Below are 26,480 nucleotides of genomic sequence, written 5' to 3' on the forward strand. Positions count from 1 at the left end.
CTCAAACTTCTCCTTGAACCAGAAGTATATTTTAATATCATTTGTTCTGATTATACACACACAGATACAGACACATACATAAAATGAAAATGATGCAAGCCTACAATCTGTGAAGAATTGAAAAACTTCATTTGTTTTATTTTTATAATTTTTATTGAGTATCTACTAAACGCTAGGCCAATGAACTTTATCATAATCTTCAAAAAAGAATAAAACATACTCAATCCTTTCAGTAGTTTAATCCAATCCCAATGTAAAATAAAATAAAATAAAGCTGCCTGACAGTAAGTCAATAGACAATATCAAAAGTAACAACTTTTCTGTTTAAGATCAAAGCCCAGTAGAATCATTTGAATTCCAAATCCTGTCCTGGGCACAATCTTAATTGAAGCTTGTAAACAAATCTCCACTACAAACATCACCTTGTTTGAATTCTTCACAGTTGCAAAAAGAATTTGGGATCTTAGATAAGATAAAAGACTGATGTGGAAAGCAAGACTGACCTTTTTCTCCCCCTGGTTTGAGAGTCTTCTGGCTCTAAAAATAAGTAATTTTGTTTTCTTCCCTTTACACCAAAGTGATTTTGTTAGTTAAAACATATAGTCACATTGTTTTTTGAAAAAACTAAACAATTCCACTGGATGCAGGGAACAGTTAACTATCAAGTTTTGCTGAAGAACTTTTAAGTTTACAAATCAGTGGTTTAAAATACCTTAAAAACACAGGGGCATAAACCAAAGCTCCTAAACTAAAAACAATTTTGCTAAAATGTGGCAAAAATTTTTTTAAAAGCAAACAAATTGTGGACTCTCACTTGCCTTATTGAATTTATTTACCTCTTTGCATTCCTTCTATATCTATTATTTTGTAATTTGAATATTATAGGAGAATTCATAGATCGAGTTCTAGAAGAGGCAATTGCTTGCTTCCTTAATGAATTTTGATCTTGGAATTCTTCTCGCTAGAGACGTATCCAAATGGAACACTTAACTAACTTGTGGGAGATAAAGGCAATTTAAATCCTTCAGGCAACTTTAAACCTTTCTTCCATGGGCAATTAAAAAAAAAAAAAACCTCTTTTATGCAGATTTTAGTAGCTAACAAGCTTACAGTTTGGTGGTTTCTGCTAAAAGCTCATTTTAGACTATTTTAGGATATAGGCATAATAGCTATTGCCTAAAAATATTTGAAAGGGGGGAAAATACTCTTTTGCAAGGTCTCTTGTATCTGAGACTTATGGAGTATGTGGCTCTGGGGTAGCTGGGGGGAAGGGGATAGGTAAGCAAAAAAAGGAATTATCTACTCACATGACACTTAGATTTTCTTTCAGGAAAGATTATTGTCCTTTAATGTGCTCTTTATTTATATAGTTATAGCTAGGATCATTCATCTGGTTTTGCTTTCAGTATTCTACAATATTGCATCTAAGTCTCCCACATTTCTTTTAATTATTCACCTTTTTTTTTCATGTGGAGCAGTAGTCTCCATTACATTGATGGCCCAAAATTTATTTAATACAGTTGTTGGATTCATGATTTGCTTACAGTTTAAAATTATTTCAAATAGTAATTCTAGGAATGTTACCTGTGCAGAAAGGTCTTATATCTCTGTCAAACTTGTCATGGGAACATTGGATCAAAATTATGAACTCACTTCCATATTACTTTGCAGTCAAGACTGAACTGATTCACAACTCAATCAGAAATGTGTTAGTTGCAAATTTTCCCACATTCCTACACTCATAGAATTTAATCAATATGCATTTCTCTGAATTTTAGTGATTTTGGTTACTTTTTCAAGTGATGGGTGATCCAAAGTGGTTTCTTTATTCTTTTCTCCATTTTGTTCAAAAAAAAAAAATAAACTTGACAAAAAGCTTTTATTGCCTCAAAAATAAATGAATACAATTAGAAATATAACATGAACTGAGATTCTCTGATTATTATTCTACTGTTTTTGTCTTTAAGACAGATGTTTCTTAAACTGATGAATCAAAACTTTTAAGTTGTATGGTCCTCATAGTAGAAAAACTACTAGACTTCAAGTCCTATCTATGTTATCAGTTAGTTATGATTATAGTCGGACAGTCTCTCAAGTTCTCCAAATTTCTTCATTAGTAAAATGGAAATGATATTTACACCACCTCTCTTAAAAGATAATTATAAGAGGAGGAATTATGTAAAACGTGTACTATTATTCCAAGTTATTTCTATATGCCAACAACAATGAACTGTGAACAAAAATAAGCCCAGAATGATATTAAGTGGAGGTTTCCCTCTTTCCCCTCTCCCCTCTTCCCCCACCCATGCTATATATTCTGGGAGAGTGAGTATATCTACATATATCTAAATTTTGTTTGGTGATCCTAGTACCTGTAAGACAATTATGGGTCTTTTTCTATTTATGGTGAAGCAACGGAATCACTTGGGATAGTATCATGAGAGAACTCAAGGGAGAAATGCCAATAAAACTTCACATTTATCTAGGATTTAGGGTCTTAAAAAATGCTTTCTTTATGACTAAGTTTTTTTTTTCCACTTAACCAATAAAAATAGGTAGTACAACCGTTTCTATTCTCATTTATTTATTTATATTTGATTGTTTTGCTGAGGCATTTGGGGTTAAGTGACTTGCCCAGGGTCACACAGCTAGGCAGTGTTAAGTATCCCAGTCTGAGATCACATTTGAACTCAGGTCCTCCTGACTTCAGGACTTACTCTATCCATTGCGCCACCTAGCTGCCCCTCTATTCTCTATTTAATAGGTCAGAAAACTGAAAATCTGAGTTTGTGTCTTACCCACAATTAAACAACTGGGAAGCAGACCCATATTTTTCATTTCAATCCCAGTGTTTTTTACACTACAAATTTACTACTTTTTAAAATGTATTTGTCTCAAATATAAATCTATATTTACTTTCTTTGGAAATGGGGAATAGAATTTGCAGTTCCATTTATTCACAATGCCCTATACAATATCTCTATCAGATGGTCATTCAGCCTTTGCTTGAAGATAATGCTAGATGACCATCTGTTGGAGATGTTGTAGAACCCAGCTTCTTAAATTAGGGTTTTCAATCCCATATAAGATCCTGCAATGGAATGTGAGAGTCATGAAATTATGATTTGTTAATAACAAATTTTGATTTGTGTACTGTTTTACATACCTGTATGCCCTTAGTCATTTTCAAATTTCTCGGGCGAAAAGAGGTTGCAAGTAAAAAATGTTTAAGAAACTCTGTTATAGAGGACACTTTTATAGATATATGAAGAGCCTTTGAGCACCCTCCCAATTCTGACATTGAGAATTTGTGTGAAAACTTCACGACAGATCTGTTCAAAAATGAAATAGTACCAAATCTCAGTGATATGGAATCCTTGGGAGCTAGATGACCATTTGTCTATAATGATACAGGAGGGATGTTGCTCTTCAGATGCAAGTCAATACTGGCATGGTTTTCCATTTCCTTCTTCAGCTCATTTTATAGATGAGGAAACTAAGGAAAATAGGATAAATGACTTGTCTAGGGTCACACAGCTAGTAAGTATCTGAGGCCAGATTTAAACTCAGGAATCTTTCTACAAAACATAAATTAACTTTTCCTTATTTCTTGACCAACATATCTCCTTTCTGCTGTTTCTCCTGACTTGCTTCAACTCCACTTTAGCAAGTACCAGGGAATTCAAAAGGAAAGACTGAAGATGATGAAACAGTTAGTTTTCTTTCAAGCTGCTATCTCCCCACACGTTTTTCATTTGATTAAACAAAAGGCAAGCAATCCTTCAAAAGCCCAGCTTTGACTCATATTCCTTCTTTTGAATGTGTTCATCCTTGACAGTAAGAATGTTTATCTGACTGGACTGACAGAAGTCTTTCTACTAGATGTAATTTGATTTTCAAATCGCTCATCGTTTACAATAGACTATAAAGTTGGTTGAGGCTGTTGGCAGTTTAACAAATATTATTAACAAGCAACTTTATTAGAGAAAAACACTCAAAATACTTGGCATTATAATGCTGATAAATATCCGAATACCATATAAGTGGAACTGAACTGTATCTTTAGCTATAGGGCTTGAGTTTAAAGGCTCTCTTAGAATGAGTTTGTCTGCTGTATAGGGTCACTTCTTGTTTATGAGTAGGGCTTGACCTTTAACACTAAATTTGCAAACATAATGATTCTAGGATTTGATTTAAAACAAAAGTTAATTGTATTTTTGATCTATGTAGAACCTAGGGTAATGAAAACTTCTGATAATGACTTCCCCTGGGAAACCAGAGAATTTGAAATAGAAAGGGGAAATATGATCCAGTTGACAGGTCTACAAATTCTTTGAAGTCAAATAAACTAGCAATTAATTGGATGGCCTTCTCCCCACACCCGCTACTCTCTTCCTCAAAATGCAAAATAAAGAGAGGTATGTTGACTCATTCCCTTTTTAAAAGTTTATTGTTAAAAATGGATTGAGCATTGGATACCGGCCAACAATATCTTAATTGTACAGCCTATTTCTATGTGAGCAGGACTTTGTCAATTCAATCTAGATAGCCAAAAGCCACTTAGTCTCTGATATGTGCCTTGGTTGCCTGGGTTTGTCAGTAAAGAGATCACAATTTTGCCAGTAATTTAGGTATTTTACTATTCCATAGGAATTTGTATATTTTAAAATCAGTTATAGTAGGGACTATTATTTCTATGTAGATGTCAGCAATCATTTATTCATTAAATGCCTATTATGTTTGTAACATTAACTTTCTGCAAAGGTTCTGCAAGGACATGGAATAGCTTTTATATTGTTCATTTCTTTAGTGTTATTTTACTTAATGTAGTGTTGCCTTTTGTCTTTTAGCATATTGCAAATCAGTAAGATTTAGAATACTCACAATATCCTATAAATTAAGATCTGTGATTCACTAGTTTCAGAGAACTAAAAATGAAGAATCAAAAGGCAGAATGAGACATTTTTGTACGTGCCCAGTGAAATTTTGTTATGCTTAATCATGTATATGTGACTAGAATTTTTTTCAGTTGGTGGGGAGGGAAAGGGGGGAGAAAATAAATGGTTAATTGAAAGCAAATTTAAAACTTTAAAATTTCTGGTTCACAAGCTTAGAAATTAGGTACTGTGTGCCCGCTTTGAGGTCCTTCCTAGTTTAGCTGTTTGTTGGTACACTGCTAATGTTAACTTTTGCTTTCTGACATTTCTATGCACAATAATGCCAAAATTAAGGGGAATGACTTTAATGGGGGCACTTAGGGGATTTTGGCAGTTATGTGCACTCTTTTATTTTTTATTTATCAAGCTCTTCTTAGCACATTTGAGTAAGAACAACTTAAAAGATGTTTTTACTTTACTTAAAAGATGTTTTTTTCCTTTTCTGGCTTTTATTGACTGAAAAAAAAAATCTCCCAAGCTAGTTGACTGGACTTTTCTTGAATTTGGGAATGAATAGTAAGAGGAATTCATATGTTAATGACTCCTTTCAAAATAGGAACTTGTTTTAATACTGCCATTTGCTGACATTGTTATGGGCAGGTTGGAGATGATTTTAAGGGAGGTGGTATTTGTGACCATACCGAAGTATTGGTGTGTGAAGAGAAGTTTACTTAAATGTTTTAGGACACAGAATTTGCATTTCAGCGTCCTCCACACCCCCACATCCCATCCACCAACTCCACTATCTTCCTCCCTGCAATCTCCCAGTGTCTCCCTCCCCCCCACCCCTCACCCCCCACCCCCCATTGAATCCTGGTAACTGGTTCACTGAAGCTTAAGGAATAGAAGGGAGCAGACCTGGAAAGGTAAGGGAGCTGCTAGGGCTAGGAGCTCAAAGTCTGTAATGATTTTCAAGGAATAAACAGTCCATGGGGTTTAGTGGAGACTTGCCATTTGCAAGGTCAGAAGAGATAGTTTCCTGGAAAGCTTGGCAGCCAAGGGATTCATTCGATTGGAGGCCGTGTCCATTCAGGACCCAACTAGAGATCATCAGGTGAGGATGAGGGAAGCTCAAACCTGAGCAGAGAGGGTACCCAAAGTGCCTGGCCGAGGCTCTGCTGACCGAAAACGAAGGGATTGCTGTTTTAAGGCAGCTTCTTGTTATTCTGGAAGATTGCAGCTCCTCGGCTGGCTGGCAGCTCGCTGCTGAACTGGGTGAGGGTCCCCAGGTCTCTCCTCCTCATACTCTGGTCTTGTTAGGTAGAAGTGGGTGGGGAAGATTGTGTGGCCCCTGGGGGATGGGGGGTGGGGGGTGGAGGGGAAGGAATCTGGAGCAAAACCTTCGGCTCCTGAGTTCACTGTGTGGCAGTTACCGAGACCTGGGGATAGCCCCTCCCCTGACCTGCTTTGGCCTCTCTCATCCCCACCCCCACCCCCACTACACTGACCTCGGCTTATTGGTATCTTGCGGTCCCCAACTCTGGGACCCTTGAAGTAGAAGGTCTACGGGCTCTCTTTATGCTTCCCTCAAAGCAGTACCATCCCCCTCCCTCCCGATCCAGTGGCCCTCTCTCTAGATCTTTCCCCAGCCGCAGTGCGCCTTTGTGGGGATCTGGAGCTTCTTTTTTCTGCCTGGGCTTGGCTTTGGAATGGAAGCTGTTAAGGGGCGGGCGGGTAATTGGAAGGAAAACCCTAACAAATTTCTATGCAGAGAATGTCCAGAAATAGTCCTGCTTAGTTTAACTGCAGTGAGAGGCTCGATTGTAGTTAAGAGCCTGCTATAATATGCTGGGGTGTTTTGTTTTTTTCCTTTTACCCCCTGTTTAAAGTCACAACGACCTGCCAGAGACACCCAGTGGTGAGAGCACTCAGCGTGAGAGCACCTAAGATGAGACAACTAAATAAGGTTGTAAGGTGATCTGGGGAGGGAGGTTGCTTGATATCTCCAGCTGTCCAGGAACCCTCATAAATCATTTTGGCTGATGAAGATGGTTTACCATAGAGCAAAGAGTTTATCAGGTTTTCTCCTTTTTCTTTAGGGGAATGGAGGAGAGAATGGGGTTGATGAGGATAAGGGAGATTTTTCATATTAGAGAAAGAGAGATCTTTCTTGAATCTGGTCGTTTCTCAGAAAGGTTGGCTGGAAGTGGGTTGGAAATTCTCTTAAGACTATGATTGGGAAATGACTCGAACATTTCTTTGAGAGAGAAGATGTGGTCCCTGTTGTGCTTCGAAAGAGAGCTAAACTCGTTGTTTTGTGATTGAGAGAGAGAGAGAGAAGGAGGGAGGGAAGCTTTGAAGACCCCCAAATTGCTCTGGAAACCACGGGATAAAAAAAAAAAAAAAAAAAGATTGCTTTTGCCTTTGACTAGTCTTGAGTAAAGTTGTACTGTTGAGTGTGTGATGTCTATTTCTGGTGTTCGTGAAAGTAGGGTGTTGGCAACTGCCAAAAATGATTCCTTTGTTCTCCAGTTCATAAAATGGTTTGAGGGAGAGTTGCTCTTCCACCTACCCAACCCCCCCCTCTTTCCAGTTCTTTCCCTCCCTCCCTCCTTCTTCCTCTACCCCCCCTAGGGTTTTTATGTTAATCTATGTCAGTATAAACTAGGCTATGTGTGGAATTTGTTTTTACAACTTTGAGTCTTGTGATTACTCAAACACTTGCTTGAAGTGTTTCCTCTGGAAACTTGTTTCAACTGAATGCTGTAAATCTTAACAAAGAGGAGTGTTCTTCAGGAGCCAACAGGTGACAGGGTGAAACCTGAGTATGTGTGTACATGGGAGTAAGGTCTGGCTACAGTTTCCTTTAGCCATTGTTGGAAATAAAGTTGTGGGATAATTTACAAAAGGCTCTAGAAGCAGTGTCTGAGTAATTTAATTGTTTTATTAAAAAGGCCAGTACCTTTTTAATTAAAAAGATGGTCATCTGGGCATCTCAGACAGTCATGTCTATGTATTCAGGACATATATATATATATATATATATATATATATATATATATATATATATATTTTTTTTTTTTTTTTTGAAAGAAGAATAGCAATCAACTCTGGTTAGCACAGTGGGAAGAGGGGCTAAGTTAAAATCATATCACTCTTGAACAGAGAAACCATTTCTATACTCAATCACTCTCAGTCTTGGGCCATCCATTCAAAGAATGTATTCCCCACCCAAGCCAAGGTGGAGTCTTGAACAAGAAAGTTAGTCCAATTTCATTAACTTTTTAAAATCAGGACTTTAGAAGGAGAGAAATCTCCCCAAATTATTGATTATTAATAATTTCTCTCATTCCTCTACTTCATCAAGGGTTTCTGACTGTGGGACTTAGGAAAGGAGTATGAACGGAAAAAAGAAAGATAGTGTTTTGACAAAACCAAAAGGGCCAATTCCCTTTGATAAGTAGACCTTACAGAAAAAAAGGACAAAGGGGAAAAAGAAAACAGGAAAATAAAATAGTCCATTTAAGGCTCAGAAGTCTCATCTCATACAGCTGCCTGGTTTTGGGGACACCATCTGATGCAGTTCTGTGATTTGGGTGTGGTCTCAGAGCAATTCTATGATTTGGGTCACTTGGAGAAGTTCTCTGCTAAAAATTTCCTACAATATTGGTCTTAAAATAATTTTATATTTACCTTGACAGTAATCAGGTCAGATAATGTAAATTAGTCCAAACTCTTTTTCTACAGAAAATCAATTTTGGAATCATTTAAACCAAGGAATTTACATTTTTAGATTAGTCAGTTGTCATATAGAAATATATATTATATATAGATACATATATATGAAAGTCATATACAAAAAGAAAATTAAAACCCAATTTTTATATTTAGTATTATTCATTCCTCTGTTATGAGGAGGAGATTCCTCATAAAGATTAATAACAATACTTTTTATAAAAAGATGGAAACAAAAATGAATTCATTTAAAAGTTGCCAGACTAACTTCAATTGTGGGATACATACATATATTGAATAATCAACTTTAACAGTACATATCAAGTTATTTATATAAAACAGTTTCAACTTCTGGCCATATTCAAATGAATAACCCCTCCCTAACAAAAGTGGATTTTTTTTAAGGCATTTACAAGACAGACCCACAAGCCATTCTAATATAATTAATTGTACTAATATTCCTTTTCTCACAAAACTGAGAATTATGATATTCATTAAATAACAGAATCATGTCCTGTTGTCATAAATCTTTGCATCATTTGCCTAATTATCCCCACTTACTTACCTTAACTTACACCTTAACATAGTAACATATGAAGGTTAAATACTTAGTTGTTTAGAATAGAGAAAAGACTAAAATTCTAGGCTAAATAGTTCAGATGTTATGCTTGCATCTTATTGTATAACTCAGATGTGCACCAATCTTAGCCTGTATCATGTTCACACTGATTACATGACGTGATTACAAAAATTTACCATAACAGAACAGGGATAGAAGGGAAGATATTCCCTTATCTTATTGTCAGTTGAAGCAAAAGTTAATACAGATAATCAAATGTATTGAGCCAGGTTTACAATTAGACAGGTGGAATATTTTCCATTCAAAAGGAAAGATTATATGGTAGAAATAGAGTCGGGAGAATCCTACCTCAACCCATGTCTACAGTCATTCTTCCAACTTTTTCCCATGAGAACTCCATCTGTAGTTCATGAATGTAAACTTCTTAAGATTGCTAGCATCATTGATTCATTAGCTCAATAGTACTCCTTGCTAATCATGCTTGGAGTCAGATTCAGAATATCAGTTAACAGTCCCATAAGGTCATAAGCAGCAAATTCCAAAAATCAAAACTTAAGGTGAATTTAACTCTCAAGGATTATATATCTTAGATAACAACTATTGACCACAATTCTCACAGTGGTAACGATAAGAGATTCATCAGAGAAAAACCACAATTTATCTTGATGTAACTAGTACTTTTAATCAATATTCACAAACCTTAGATCTTAGATATTGCTTTCATTGAGCTGCTGATTGACATTTTTCTGAAAATTTCCATTTAAGGATCCAAAGATACAAAAAACCTAAGAGTGAAACTCAAAAAGAATAGTTGGTGACCTACAAAAGCTTTCCCCTTAAACAATAAAGTCTCAATAATCTCACAGTGGGTTATCAATATAATTGCTATCAATGTAATCAAATCGTTGCAGTAGATTAGTTTACAAATAAATATTATCAGGCCCTCGAAAAATTTCACAAAAGTTTTTTTTTTAAATTTAAACATTCCTTCCTAAAATTATTTCTCTTCCTTCAAAATATCTTAAAATTTATCTTGATGATAAAAAGATAATTGTTAAACTTTTATGAATTAAAGTGGTTGGAAACCTCAAAAATAACGTCTCTCTCTTGTTCAACCTTAAATAAATCTTAAAAATAAATCTTTAAAACTGTAATTAAAAATTGGAAGTCGGTATAAATTGTTCATAAATCCAAAAATGCCACAAAAACAAAATAAATTCCTAATCTCCACACATTTCTGAGTACCATTTCCCTCTAATCAAAGAGATATTTGCAATGGGGAGGAGATTCAGAAATTCTTTCTTTTTTTCTCCCCAATTTTAAAAACATTTTTATTTAAAGTTTTGAGTTCCAAATTTCATCTCTCTCTCTCTCTCTCTCTTCTCCTCCCTACCTTAAATATTAAGTTATCAGGTATAGGTTATACATGTGCAGTTGTAAAATATTTCCATATTAGTCATTTTGTACAAGAAGACTCAAAAGGAAAAACAAAGTGAAAGATAGCATGCTTTAAGCTGTATTCAGTCAATATCAATTGTTTTCCCTCCTCCCCACCCTCTGCAGATAGCATGCTTCATCAATAATTCTTTGGGATTATCTTGGATCAATGTATTACTGAAAATAAGTCATTCACAGTTCTTTTTTGAACCATGTTGCTTTTACTGTGTACAATATTTTCCTGGTTTGGTTCACTTTATTATGCATCAGTTCATGGAAGTCTTTCCAGAATCTTCTGAAATCATCCTGCTTGTCTTTTCTTATAGGTACAATAACATTCCATCACAATTATATGTCACATTTTGTTTAGCCATTCCCCAATTAATCCCTTTGATTTCTAATTCTTAGCCACCAAAAAAAAGAGCTGCTATAAATATCTTTGTACAAATAGGTCCTTTCCCCTTTTGGGGGGATTTCTTTAGGAGATAGACCTCATTGTGCTATTGCTGATCAAAGACTATCATAATTTTGTAGTCCTTTGGGCAGAATTCCAAATTACTCATCAGAATGGCAGGATCAGTTCACAATTTGTTTAAGTTCTTAAATTACACTTTAGAGTATTACTGCATGTGGTCATCCGGGCTGACAGATTGACACAACAGCTTCCTGAACTATTCATTCTTTTTTGAACAGTACAATTCTTAATCTAATAAAATTTAGAATATAGGAAAAATTGTTATTGGGTTACACAATATAAGAAAATTTAGGAATATCATAATACCCCAAACAGTATAGTGTATTTTAAACTTTGAAATAAAAGCCAATATTAATCTGGTAGTAATCTCAATTCAGGTGAATGTACCTCCAAATTACTTTACCTTGCAAATTACCTTAAGAAAATAATTCATCTCATTAACACTGGCATTATATATTGCTCATATCTAAAAACCCATATAAAATAATGAAGTATGAAGCAATTCTATCTAATTAAAGAAATAATCAAAGCAATTAACATTCATATGGCATTTGCTGTGTGCCAAGCACTTTAAAATCATGTAAATCTTAACCATCAAAATAATTCACATTTGCATGAAACCTGTAAGCATTTCCCTCATACTCTATGTGGTAGGTAAAGCATTACAAAAAATTTTCTGATGAGAAATCTTAATTTGAGAAGTTGACTATGATTACTCAGCTAATGCTAGATTTAGCCACCCATATTTCCTGGCTCTCAAATTCAGCCTACTTCCACTATTGGAACATGTTTTCCAATCCATCAATTAAGCATTTAAGCATTTACTGGTTTTCCATAGGGATTCAGTAAGGTTGTGGTTTCTTTATTGTCATCATCAGAGTGAAATCTGTTTATGGACCAGAATATGTTATTAGGAGTATGTCTTATAATTTGTATACAAAAAATATACTGGAACTAATTAAACCATTCTAGGTTTGTATGTTAAGAACTAGATTTGATTCTGTTCAGCTATTTTAAATAATGACCATGCCTAAACTATAAAATTGAATCTTGCACATATCTAAAATTGAATACATCACCTTACCACACCCTGACTTATCTGCTTTCGATCAAGGTGATCATATTAGAGAAGTGGGATCATCTTTGACTCCTTTTTCATTGTCTTTCCCCTACTGCAATTCAATCAATTCCTAGCTCAGTTACATCTTACTTCATGTCTGGACTATTATGGTAATATTTTCAATGGCTTCCTTGATTCTAGGTTTCTCTTTCCCTCACAAAAGAATGAAAATGCCAGAAGTTCTTTATTATTATTATTATTATTATTACTTTTTATTTACAAGATATATGCATAGGTAATTTTTCAGCATTAAGAATTGCAAAACCTTTTGTTCCAATTTTTCCCCTCCTTCCTCCCCCCATTATGCCAGAAGTTCTTAAAATCATTTAGTAAATGCAATAAAATATGCAGTAAAACTGGAGCCCTAAGTTTCAAGTTTGCCTATTCATTGCTTTTCTCCCTTTTGGACAACATTCCTTTCATGATTTACCATTAATATTTATTTTTTTTCTTTCAATTTATTTATGTTTAATTCATAATTTTTAATTAACAAATGATTACTGGAAGTACCTTCTTTGTCATATGTATGCCTTTTTAAAACTAATCAGTTTAGAATTAACTGATTCTAGAATGCTTATTTTTGTCCCAAATTAACATTTAACATTTTATTTATTTTGCTGCAAGGCAAATGGATTTAAGTAACTTGCCCAGGATCACTCAACTAATAAGTGCTAAGTGTCTGAGATCAAATTTGAACTCAAGTTTCCAGGGCTGGTACTCTATGCATTGTGCCATCTAGCTGCTCCACTTAACATTTTAACAAGAATTATCTTCATAAGAATGATTCTTATTAGGTTTAGTAAAATGAATTTTCATTCAAACAAACATACACAAAGCACTGAGCTGGGCACTAAGGAAATAAAACAATATAGATATAAAGAGCTTTTTGCTTACATCTACCCCCCAAATTCCAAGTATTTCCAGGATTTTTGTTTTTGCTTTGAAATGAGGTGAAGAGGTTTTATGTAGTGGGAGGAAGGGAAGCAAATGGGTTAACTTTGTTCCATAATAAGAAACAGGACAGCAGAGTTTTACAATTTGGAATAACTTTGGACCAAAATTATTAATTTGAGGAAACAAATGAAGTAAGGGGCAAATGGATGTTGAGGAGAAATGATTGAAGAGAGAAGAAAAAGAGTTGTAGAACGCTTGGGTCTTGTGTTTTTCACTATGGGGAAAAAAAAAATAAAAATGTGAAAAATGAAAATTCTATATTCAGGTCACTCTGTCCTACAGCATAAAATGCTGTTATGAATATTGTTTTGTGCAGATGGTATTTTTCCTCTTTTCTCTGATTTCTTTGAAGGTTTCAGTGACATTGCTGGACCAATGCATAATTTAGTGTCATTTAGGATACAATTCTAAATTGCTTTCCAGAATCACCAGATTAATTTGCTCCATCAGTACACCGGTGTTCTCCTATCCCCTCCAACAAAGATAATTTTCTATTTTTGTATTCATCTTTGCCAATGTGATATGTACAATGTTGAGCCTTAGAATAGATTTAATTTGCATTTCTCTAATTATTTGTCATTTGGAGCCTTTTTGCAAATTTTTGCCTGAACTTCCAGAGCCTAGATTTACTAATTTACATTATTGATTTTAGAAATAATTTTCATTAGGGAAACTGGTCCATAGTTTTCTTTCTCTGTTTTTGTTCTTCCTGGTTTGTTTCAGGGATTTAGGGGTAAGGGATGAAGAGTGGGGAAAAGATTTCAAATGCAAAATTTTTTAAAATGAATGTTTATAATGTTTATACATGCAATTAGGGGAAAAAATGAAATACTATTTTAAAAATCAAACATCTGTTTATTTACATTTTTCTTTTGAGAGGTACTTATATCCATTTCTCTTTTGGACAATGCCAAATCTATTAAATCTGATAGTCCTTCCTTAGACTTCTCTTATATGCTTTTTCATATTGCCAGAGATTTTGTTGGTAAATGTTTTAATAATCGACTCTAAAAAAGCATAAGATTCTCTCCTTAACCTGGGAGTTTCGAAACTTGGCTAGGATGTTACTATGGATTTTCATATTGGTATCTCTTTCAGATAATGATTGATAATTTTTTTCTATTTCTATTTTACCCTCTCATTCTAAAACTTCAGGTTTTTTTGTAATAGCTTATTTAGACTTTTTTAAAGTAGTCCAACAATTTTTATACTGTCTCTTCTCAATCTGTACTCTATATTATTTGTTTTTCTAATATGATATTTCATATTTTATTCTGTTTTATCATTCTTTTGATTTTATTTTCTTATGTCTTGGTGTCTTATGAAGTCATTAGCTTCCTCTTGGCCCAGTTCTAGTTTTCAGTAGTTATTTTCTATCTTAAGTTTTTGAATCTTTTTTCCCAATTGGTTGACTTTCTTTTTTGTAATTTTCTTGGATTACTCTTATTTTCTCCCAATTGTTTCCTAAGCTATTATTTTATTTTTAAAGTTCTTTTAAAACTCTTCCAAACACTCTTTTGGGGTTTATCCAGTTCCAGGTTTTTCTTAATTTGTTTTCTGAGCTTTGTCTGGGGCCCCAACCTTGGGCAGTCCTTTCTGCTCCTGAGTCATAACACATATCATCACAAATATTCATGCTCCCTGTGTTCTGTCTTATGGTTGCAAACTCCAGCTCTACCCTGGAGACAAAATCAGGTACTCTACTCTCCTGCAAATCCTCACAGCCACCTGGTCTCTGTTCCTCTGCTACATCACTCATCAGGTATGAACTTCCTCTTTCTCATCCATAATTGCAGTGTCTGGTCAGCACTGCTGGGCCTGGGCCCCACTTTCAATCTTCAGCTTTAACCTCTACTCAGCTATTCAAACTCCTTCCCTTCCCTTCCCCCACTGTCAGTGAGGTGAAAGTTCCTTAAACCTTGGCTTCTGCTCCTTGGAGCTGCCCCTAGGGCTTGTTCTTTCTTTATTCTGCAGAGTCTGCTGGAATTATTTGCACCTCCTTCAGGCCAAACTTCAGCCCCTGGAAGTAGGTTCTTTTTTAAGGTCCTCTCTAGTTTTCTTAGCAGGACAACTACTTTACTTTTAATTATTTCTGTGCTCAAAATTTACTTTAAGGCTGATATTTTATATTGTTAGTGGGAGACATTTAAAGAGCCTAGTATTTCCTGTCCTGTTCTACCAACTTCTGAGAATCTTCTTAAATCTCGTTTTTTGCATGTTTGCCCTATTCTCTTCCTATTCAAACAGAACCAAATAATTAACACTTTATTTTAAACAATTAGAAAAAGAAGGAAGAAGAAAAAAAAAAAGTCAGCAAATCCAATCAATATATTGAGGGAAAATTGACAATATGTTTTGCACTTGAAGACCCCATTCCTTCAAAGCAATGGGGATAGTGTATAGAGACTCGAGGAGTTGTACTATAAGAGGAAACAAAAATATAATTTGAAGGGATTCTGGAATCTCCTGACAGATTTTGCTTGTTTTGTTTTTAAGGATAGGTGGAATTGGGCATGTTTGAAAGCAGTAGGAAAGGAACAAGTGGACAGGGATTAAAGAGATTTGAGGAGAGAAAGAATGAAGATGGGATTTGCTAGAGAAAAATGAATGGGTATCAGGTACACATGTGGAAGGGTTAGGAGAATAGTCCTTGGCAAGGAGAATCGTCACTTTATTGTCAGATACTGGGACAAAGAAGAGAGTAGGAAATGATGTCAAGAGATTTGATGATGAAGAGAATCCAAAGAGGAAACTTACTGGCTTTTCATTAACAAGGTAAGGTTGATAGGTGAAAGACAAATGGAATGAGGAGATAAAGGAGGCTTAAGTAGGGAAGACTATAAGATACTTTCAATGGGAAGTGACATATAGAATCAATTAAAGAGGAATAAAAAGACTATATTGATATTTAGCAAAGGCCAACTTGAGCTTGTATAATGTGAATTTGCAATGAACCCAGTCATTCCAATTGTGAGATTTCCTCCAGATTGTTTTTATCAGCTATTGAGTAGAACATGAAGATGTTGAGAATAATTTAGGACTACGATTTGGTTTCAGAAGTGAGGCAGTAGTTCAGAGGAGAAGGAAACTATGAAAGAAGAGAGGGCACTATACATTTGAAATGGCTAAATGTTGAGCTTGGGTCATCACAGAAGGAAAATGAAGTCTGGGAAAGTACTAAGTGGTGAAATGAGTGGAGGTTTTAATGAGGGTGAAAAATAAATATAGGATGGGTGAAACACAGGAAAAAGTAGGAAAATAGCAGGTTATGATCAGATAGGAGAATGTCAGAGTTTCTAATTAGGGAAATGGAATGTGTGTGGGTGATAGCAAGATCTAATATGTAACCCTACCTATGTGTGGCTGAGCTGTAAGAAATAAGTCATGCCAACAGGATGATTTCAGAAAGGCCTGGAGAGACTTACACGAACTGATGCTGAGTGAAATGAGCAGGACCAGGAGATCATTATATACTTCAACAACAATACTATATGATGACCAGTTCTGATGGACCAGGCCATCCTCAGCAACGAGATCAACCAAATCATTTCTAATGGAGCAGTAATGAACTGAACTAGCTATGCCCAGAAAAAGAACTCTGGGAGATGACTAAAACCATTACATTGAATTCCCAATCCCTATATTTATGCACACCTGCATTTTTGATTTCCTTCACAAGCTAATTGTACAATATTTCAGAGTCTGATTCTTTTTCTACAGCAAAATAACGTTTTGGTCGGGTATACTTATTGTGTATTTAATTTATATTTTAATATATTTAACATCTACTGGTCATCCTGCCATGTAGGGGAGGGGGTGGGGGGGGTAAGAGTTGAAAAATTGGAACAAGAGGTTTGGCAATTGTTAATGCTGTAAAGTTACCCATGTATATATCCTGTAAATAAAAGGCTATTAAATTTAAAAAAAAAAAAGAAAAAGAAAAAGAAATGTCATGGAAGTCTCCTGAGAATGAGAGGCTATAGCTACATGAATATTAAATTCCCATAGTAGAAGGACAGATCTTATGGAATAGAGGAAAAGGAAGTAGAGAGAGATGCTAAACTCTTAGGAAAGGAGAAAAAAAATTGATATGGGGATTGATATGCTACAACTAACATAATTTTGACTAGGTGGAAAATTTTAATTAAGTGATCAAAAGATTACTGAATGAAGGAAGCAAAAGGAGAGTCTAGAAGTGATGATTGGAAGCAAGGAATATTCTGACTCCCTCCCCAAGACTAATTTGATAAGGAATGTAATTATTAGTGGTACATAACCTGAGCATGCAGTATTCTCAGAGGGGATCCAAATCTAAATGAGGGCTAATATATATGGAAACAGTATTAGAGAAAGATGTCTGAGATGAAGGACAATTCAATACAGAATACTGGGGAAGGGAGGAAGCCTGATCATGTGGTAATGGTGAGTAGACAGACAAGCCCAAATGATCTACTGTTATCCTCAAGTTATTAGTAAAAATAGAAGACTCAGAATATTAGGTAGAACTTTTGGCAAACATGATAATATCTGGAAAATAAATGTATAAAATGAAAAGAATTGCTTGAATTAAGATCTACATCTTTACACAGTGCCTGCACAAGATAAGCCCTTAATAAGTGTTTATGATATCATAGCTTTTCTGGAAACATTTAAATTAATGAGAACATTAATCCATTTTAGCATTGGAAATAATCCTCAACTCCAATTTTTCTGAATTTAATTAGATTTTTTAATTCAGCTGATTTACATAAGTGATGTGTTGATTTTGATTCAAAGTACAATATTTAATATCAGACAAGGAACATCCATACACAACTACAACTATAACTTGGTGAAGGAAATTTTAAAGAAATCTCCTGAGGTGAAATAGAGAGCTGCATATATACAGTATAACTTTTAGGGATGAACAAAATAGCTTTTGTTTATAACCTGTCCATTAGACTAAATTGATATTCTAGTTTTATAGCTGAACTACAGAAATGTGTAGAACATTTGTCTTTTGGAAAATAAAAGGAAGATGTCATAAAAAAACATACCAGAAACCTATCACTTTTAAATCCTAATTGAAATTGGGATCAACAAATTTCTGTTCTTAGAATTTAGATTCTATATTTTAAAATAAAATGTGGATAGAGGAGTTGGCCTGATATTTCAGTTTAATGCAATGCTAAACTTCAAATATTTTTACCTACCTTGGATTTCAGCACTGAAGCATTGAGGATTATATAAGACAGCTCTTTGTGGAGTCCAGGAAAGAATTAGGCATTTAGGGAAATGCATTTAGTGGAGACTGGTTATGAATATAAAACTGAATCTTATTTTTCTTCTTCCAGGAGTCATTGCTTAATGAATTGTGACTAAGGATCCAACCCTTCATTTTTATATTGATGATGGAACCTTTGGAGATGGAACCCACAAAGAACAAACTCACCTTTGGGTGTCAGAGAAGTTCAACATCTGATGATGATTCAGGCTATGCCTTGGAAGAGTATGCCTGGGTTCCACCAGGTCTTAAGCTAGAAGAGGTAGGAACCTATTTTTGAGACTAATATGTTTTTAAAACAAATCTTTTCTAAATTATAATACAAATTACGGTTCAGGGTCCTAAAAGTTTTACTTGAGGAAAACAAATCATAAGAAATAACATCTAACACTTTTTTTATTTCTAAATTATGTGTTTTCCCCAATATATTTCTCCCTCCTCTTCTATTCTAGAGCTATTCTTTATAGCAGAATGAAAAAGAGATGTGGGGGGAGTGTTGTTAACCTACAGTGATTTAAGGAACAGTAGAAGGTTTGTTCTTACAACTCCTTAATCTTGGCTGGATCATTATAATTGTAATATATAATTTCAGATTTTGCTGTCCTTTTTGTTTACATTTCATATGTCTTGCTAGGGTTACCTGATCTTAATTTTAGGCAAAAAACCAAGAAGCATTTCCCTTGTATTCTTCAGTGATGGTTTCCTACATCAAGTGAAGAATTAAGGATGACCTCTAGATTGAGAGCCTGGATGATTGGGAGAATGGTGTGGTGCCCATGTCCAGTAAAAGGGAAGTTTGGAAGAGGAGAAATTTGAGTCAGAGAGAGGAAGAAGGAACATACATTTTCTTTTGAAAATGCTGAGGTTGATATATCCCTAGAGCATTTGATTATAGATGTGTAAGAACAGTTGGTAATTTAAAACTAAAACACAGGTCTATGTAGAGATGATAATCAAATTAAACCCAATAATTGAGATAGTATTGAAGGACAAAAGAAGAGAATCAGAAAAGATCACTGGGGGAATATCTCTAGGCAAGGGGCATGACCTGAGTACAGATCTGGCAAAAGAGTGCACAGTCAGAGAGGTTGTAGAAGTGGGAGAGAGTAGAGATGCAAAAAATATGAGAGAAAAATATTTGAGAATGAGATGATTAACTGATAGAAAGGATAAGAGGGAAATAATCAGTAGTGTCAAATTCTGCAGAAAGATTATAGAGGATCAGAATAGAAAAAAAAGTCATTAAATTTGGCAATTAAGAAATCATCATTAGTTTTGAAGAGAGCAGTTTCAATTGAATAATGATGTCACAAGTCATGGTGCAAAGAGTTAAGAAGAGACTGAAAGGAAAGCAAATGGAGATGTGTATTACAAATGGCTTTCTCAGGAAATTTAGCCATGAAAGGAAGAAGAGTTATAGGACAATAGTAAACAGATGGACAGATAAAGTTTTTTAAGGATGTGGTTGTAAGCCGCAGGGAAGGATTCAATAGATAGGCAAGATTTTTTTTTTCTTTCTTTTTTTTTTTTTTTTTAATTTAATAGCCTTTTATTTATAGGATATATACATGGATAACTTTACAGCATTAACAATTGCCAAACTTCTTGTTCCAATTTTTCACCTCTTACCCCCCCCCCACCACCTCCCCTAGATGGCAGGATGACCAGTAGATGTTAAATATATTAAAATATAAATTAGATACACAATAAGTATACCTGACCAAAAAGTTATTTTGCTGTAGAAAAAGAATCAGACTCTGAAATATTGTACAATTAGCTTGTGAAGGAAATCAAAAATGCAGGTGTGTATAAATATAGGGATTGGGAATTCAATGTAATGGTTTTTAGTCATCTCCCAGAGTTCTTTTTCTGGGGATAGGCAAGATTAATTGAAGGTTGAAACTCCTCCATCCATTATCATTCACCACTTTTGAATCTTTGTATCAACATAATGGTTGTATTTGTATTTATATTTTTTATTAGTAGTAATTTGGAGCATTTTTTCATAAGGTTGCTGATAAGATACTTTTCTCCCTCTGAGAACTGCGTATTCATATTTGAATGTTTATCAATTAGGGAATAACTATTATTGCCATGTATTTGCTTCAGTTTCCTATATATATGTCTTGGATATCAGTCCCTTATAATTTTAACTACATTGATTTTATTTGTACAAAACCTTTTTGTTTTGCACAATAAAAATTGTCCATTTTATCTACCATGAAATGAAAAGAGTTCATTTGGTCAAGAACTCTTCTATCTGGTAATTGTAAAAAATCATCTCCTTCCTTGATTCTATCATTTGTTTATAATATGATGCTTTATAATCAAGTCATACATATGTTTATATGTTATCATACACTATTATTTCTGTAGATGAGTTATATAATTCTAATTTTTAGCAATTTTTGTTAAATAATGAATTTTTATTCAAGTAGTTGGAATTTTTGGTTTTAAGGAAAATCTACATTAGATACATTTGTTTCTTGATGTAGTCTTGCTAATCTGTCCTACCAATCAACTTTTCTATTTTTAACAGTACCAAATACTCTTAATACTTTCTGCTTTGCTAGTATTCTTTGAGATCTGATACTACCATATCCTCTTCTTTCCTGCTTCTCTCATTGTTCTTTTGAGATAGTTAACATTTTTGTCCTACCAGATGTATTTTGTTATTATATAATTTTTTTATAAAATAATCTTTTTGGTACTTTGATATGGCACTGCATAAGTAAAATAATTTAGGTAGTATTGTCATTTTTATTATATGGCATGGCCTACATAACAATCAATGCCTATATATTTATGGAAAAAGCAGTGTTTCTTCATGTTCATTTATTTCCCATATGTACCCTAGTAGATGAACTTATACATATTTAATGTATTCTATCATTAATTTAGAAGAATTTTTATTACTTCCTACTCCTACAACATGGCTGATTTTAGGATCTGTAGGACTCCGTAAGTAAATTATCATGTAATTTGCAAAACAGATACTTTTGTTTCCTCCTTACCTTGCATTTGTCTAAATATCTGTTTCTTATCTTATTATTATACATAACATTTCTAAAATCATATCATGTACAATGTTAACAATGAACAATCTTTACTCCAGTTTTAGCAGAAAATACTTTAGACTTCTCTGATAACTAGATAATTAATTGGATAGTTAACTAGATAATGCTAGTTCCTGTTTTTAAGTAGATATTCTTTAGAATATTAAGAGATATTCCATTTATTCCTATTTTTAAAATATTTATAGCATAAATTTTGTTATTATACAATTTTTTTATAAAACAATCTTTTTGGTGCTTTGATATGGCACTATGCCTAGTAGAGAAGTTTTTTCTACATTTACATAGTCTTGTGATTTTTTTATTGTTTGTATTATTAACTTTGTCTGTTATGTATATAATTCCCTTAATGTTGAATCAAACCCCCCCCTCCCATTACTGATATAAATCCAACCTAGTGATAGTGTATAATCTTTTGTCCCCCCAGTAGTATTGTAGCCATTTTGGATAACCCTCTAAAATACTTTTTAAATTTATATTCATTTGGAATATTATGTAGACTTTTCTGTCTCTGCTTAATCTCTCTCTGGTTTAGGATTTAAAACCGTATTTGAACCATAGAAAAAGTTAATTCTTTATTTTTGTAAGTATTTTACTTGCAGGTTAGGTTTTTTTCCCCAAAACCATAGCTCCTAATTTTAGTTGTCAGTTGAGATATTTAATGTCCTCTTTGATTTTATGAATTGCTATTTTTTTGTTTGCTTTATGTTTTTCAACTTGATATTTTTTCCTAATATTTTATTGCATATCTAATTCCTTGATCTATTCTTTTTCTCTTTTGTTGAAGAAAATGTTTAGTGATATAAATTTCCCCTATGGGTTGCTTTGACTGCACCCCAAAAGTATTTGTTATGTTATTTTCATATTCTAATCTTCTATTGTTAAATTATCTGTCATTCTAATGATTTGTCCCTTGATTCACATATTCATTTACTTTTAAAAATGTTAAATTTATTTTTCAGTTAAAAAAATCCATCCCATGTGTCTCTCCACTCCTATCGAAAAAAGAAAAGTTAAAACAACACCAATGTAACACGTATGCATACCCATGCAAAAACAAATTCCTACACCAGTCATATCCGAAATAAATGTCTTGTTCTGCATACTGAGTCCATTATCTCTCTGTGAGGAAATTTTCTCAAATTATGGTTGGTCACTATGTTGATGAGAGTTCTCAAGTCTTTCAAAGTTGTTTGTCTTTACAGCATTGTTTTTGTATAAATTGTTCTGGTTCAAATCATTTCATTCTATATCAATTCATGCCTGCTTTCACAGGTTTCTCTGAAGGGTTCCTGTTCATCATTTTATACATCATGTCTGTACATGATATATAGTAGGCATCTTATAAATATTTTAGTACCTAAACTAATCTTATAGCACAATAGTATTTCATTACCAGTACCAGTAGAACTTCATATTCTATAACTTATCCAGTTATTTCCTAATCCCCTTAATTTCTTGTTTTTTCCACTACAAAAAGAGTTGCTACACATATATGATTTTTGTACCAATGCGTCCCCTTTCACTTTTTTAAAAAAAAAATTTAAGTTGTTTTATTTAAAACTATTTTGAAATTTACTAAATTATTTCATTAACAAAATTTTTCTCCTTGTTTCTTACAATTTAGAAACTAAAACTTACTGATGCATTTTTTTGTATGATAATTATTTTTCACTGCACATTCCCCATGTCTAGTACTGTACCTTACCAACAAGCAAATAAAAGCAATTAAATAGAACCTATACAATAAGCAACTACTACTGACAATGTCTATACCATTAGAGCAGCACCACCCTATAGAGAAGAAGAAAAATTTTCAGCATCATATCTCAGGAATTAACATTGCACATATCCTTGTTCAGATTTCTAATGTTGTTTTCTAGTCTTTTTTTTTTTTTTTTTTTACATTATTGTATTCATTTTGTGTATGATTTTCCTCAATTTGATTTGTTCATTCTATATCAGCTCAGGTTTCCTGTTTCTCCGAATTCCTCCCTGTGGTACAATCATATTGTCTTCTACTTTGGGGACCACAATTTGTTCAGTTATTTCTCAATTGATGGAAATCCACTTTGTACTTTTTAGCTGTCCCAAAAAGTGCTACTATGAATTTTTTGATTTTCATAAAACTTTTATTTCTGAAACTTTTTGAATACTCTTTTTACATTTTTACATGTTTTTAATAACAATAAAAAGTAGCATTTATATGGTACCAACTCTCTGCCAGATACTATGATAACCACTTTGAAATAATTGTTACATTTGATTGTCAGAATACCCTGGGATAGGTAGATGATATTATTGTTGCCATTTTACATTTTCATTGTTGCCAGTTTAAGAAATTGAGGCAAACAGAGATTGTTGCTTGCCAGGGTTACACAGTTAAGAAGCATATGAGACCGAATTTGAATTTAGGTTTTCCTAATGCCAGTTACAACATTCTAATCTACTATATTATCTTGCACACCAATTCATAGCTCCAACAGAGCATTAAAACATCTTTGACAATCCGATGTAAAGTTTAACAATGTGATGTTCCACATCACAGGTATTGGGGGTGTGGTGCCCTTATGATCTAGAAAATCCACGTAAAACTTTTTGATCTTCCCTTTGTTACACAGGTATTTAAATTTTGTCTTTTTCTTTTATGGGATATTTGTAATACTTTGCTGTAAAATTTAGATTTAGTATTTGTCATAGGCTATATGTAGGTCAATGTTAAGTAAAAATACTAGCCTTTGGGTGTCATCTGCTGGCTAATACATTCTTTTCACAAATGTTAACTTTTTACTTATTTTTACTTTTAAAAAGAAATTATGTATATATGATATTTAAAAAGAAATTATGTTGATATTATAAAATGCTATACATGTATTTCTAAATTTCTAAACTTTTTCATATCATTTGTTGACCTTCACATGTTATCTGCAACTTCCACAAAACTTCCCCCAAATTTCCATTTAATTTCTTATATTGACCCAATATACATCAAAAGCATGTTGGGGAAAATCACAATGTGGAAAGGATAAAGTATGTGAGAAGATTTGTAATTTGCTATTGTTTTATTACTAATTTGGGACACTATCATGCATTTCAAAATAATATTTTGCATATTTTGGGGCAAATTGTACCTATTCTTTGTACATTTACAAATTAAAGAATGGCTCTTAGTCTTAGATATTTGTATCCATTCTTTATAAATTTTGGAAGTCAGAATTTTGTCAGCAATGTTTGATGTAAAGGTAGTTTTTCCCACTTGATATTTTCTTTTTTTTCCTCAGTGCATTGATTTTGTTCATGAATTTGTTTTAAATTTAGATAATTAAATTTTTCTTACTTATTTTTTTGCAATTTCTTCAGTCCCTTGTCAGATTACAAATGGTTGGTCCCATTTCCTTAGTGTTGATGGATGGAACCTTATATTCTCTTTTTTGGTTTTGTGATATGACTTGATAACACAATGAGAAATATATTCTCACTAAAAATGCTCACTATTCTCATGAAGGAAATCTAAAATAAAGTCCAGATTAAGAGAATTATTTATGGATGATGTAGACCTCTAGCTTTTCCTGGTTTGAGATGATTTTGTGCTGCTTGCATCAGAGCCTAATTTTTTGCAGAGTCTCCTAGATGAAGGTTGTATCCTTTCCTTGTCATTTCTTAGAAGTATGGTCTGCTCTGGAAGTCCTCTCTAAATAAAGACTTCATGCATAATCCTTATTGTTGAAACAAGGATTTAATCTTTTAAAAGACCACTGATGTCATGAATGTGATGTGTTTACTTGCTCATGAATTGGATTTGAGTGAAGTAGAACAGCAAAACATTGTTTAATTGTTAGCTTCCAGCTTCATTCTCTCCAGAGTCCTCTTTTAAAAAAAAATCTTTTTGGTGACTGTATCAATAACCAAATTAACAAAAACCATATGATCATCTCAACAGATGCAGAAAAAGCATTTGATAAAATTCAACATCTATTCCTAATAAAAAACCACTTAAGAGAATAGGAATAAATGGACTTTTCCTTAAAATAGTGAGGAACATATATTTAAAACCATCAGTAAGCATCATATATGTAATGGGGAAAAACTGGAACCATTCCCAATAAGATCAGGAGTGAAGCAAAGTTGTCCACTATCACCATTATTGTGCAATATTTTATTAGAAACACTAGCCTCAGCAATAACAATTGAGAAAGAGAGTAAAGGAATTAGAATAGGTAATGAGGAAACCAAATTATCTCTCTTTGCAGATATGATGGTATACTTAGAGAATCCCAGAGATTCTACTAAAAAGCTATTAGAAATAATTCACAACTTTAGCAAAGTTGCAGGATACAAAATAAATCCACATAAATCCTCAGCATTTTTATACACCACCAACAAAATCCAACAGCAAGAAATACAAAGAGAAATTCCATTCAAAATAAATGTTGATAGCATAAAATATTTGGGAATCTATCTACCAAAGGAAAGTCAGGAATTATATGAGCAAAATTACAAAACATTTTCCACACAAATAAAGTCAGATCTAACCAAATGGAAAAATATTAAGCGCTCTTGGATAGGCCGAGCGAATATAATAAAGATGACAGTACTCCCTAAACTAATCTATTTATTTAGTGCTATACCAATCAGACTTCCAAGAAAATATTTTAATGATCTAGAAAAAAAAAAAAACAACAAAATTCATATGGAAGAATAAAAGGTCAGGAATCTCAAGGGAATTAATGAAAAAAAAATCAAATGAAGGTGGCCAAATTGTTTTCCAAAATGCCTAGACCAGTCTCATATCTCTTTCCCCACAGTCCCCACTCTCCAGCATTTGTTATTTTCCTTTTGTTTGTTTTGCCAGTCTAATGAATATGAGATAAAGCTTCAGAATTACTTTAATTTGCATTTCTCCAATTAGTTGTGACTTCAGAATTTTTTTTTCTAATATGTGGATTTCTTCCTCCAAAAACTGAC

The 26,480-nt window shown here is 33.5% G+C and overlaps 1 protein-coding gene across 3 annotated transcripts in view; it reads left to right on the top strand.

Moving 5' to 3' along the window:
• Nucleotides 1-26,480, top strand: part of PRICKLE1 (prickle planar cell polarity protein 1) — a 141,830-nt gene that overhangs the window by 99,521 nt on the left and 15,829 nt on the right. For 2 of the 3 annotated variants that reach the window (XM_031940558.1, XM_031940559.1), the window contains one exon: nucleotides 18,512-18,703. In XM_031940558.1, coding sequence (XP_031796418.1) covers nucleotides 18,566-18,703 — 138 coding nt within the window. In that variant the 5' untranslated portion in view covers nucleotides 18,512-18,565. Of the gene's footprint in view, nucleotides 1-3,532; nucleotides 5,992-18,511; nucleotides 18,704-26,480 lie in introns of those variants that run through there. The other variant, XM_031940560.1, reaches the window with a different exon arrangement.

Source organism: Sarcophilus harrisii, chromosome 5 (genome assembly GCF_902635505.1).
Source record: "Sarcophilus harrisii chromosome 5, mSarHar1.11, whole genome shotgun sequence".
Classification (NCBI taxonomy): Eukaryota; Metazoa; Chordata; class Mammalia; order Dasyuromorphia; family Dasyuridae; genus Sarcophilus; species Sarcophilus harrisii.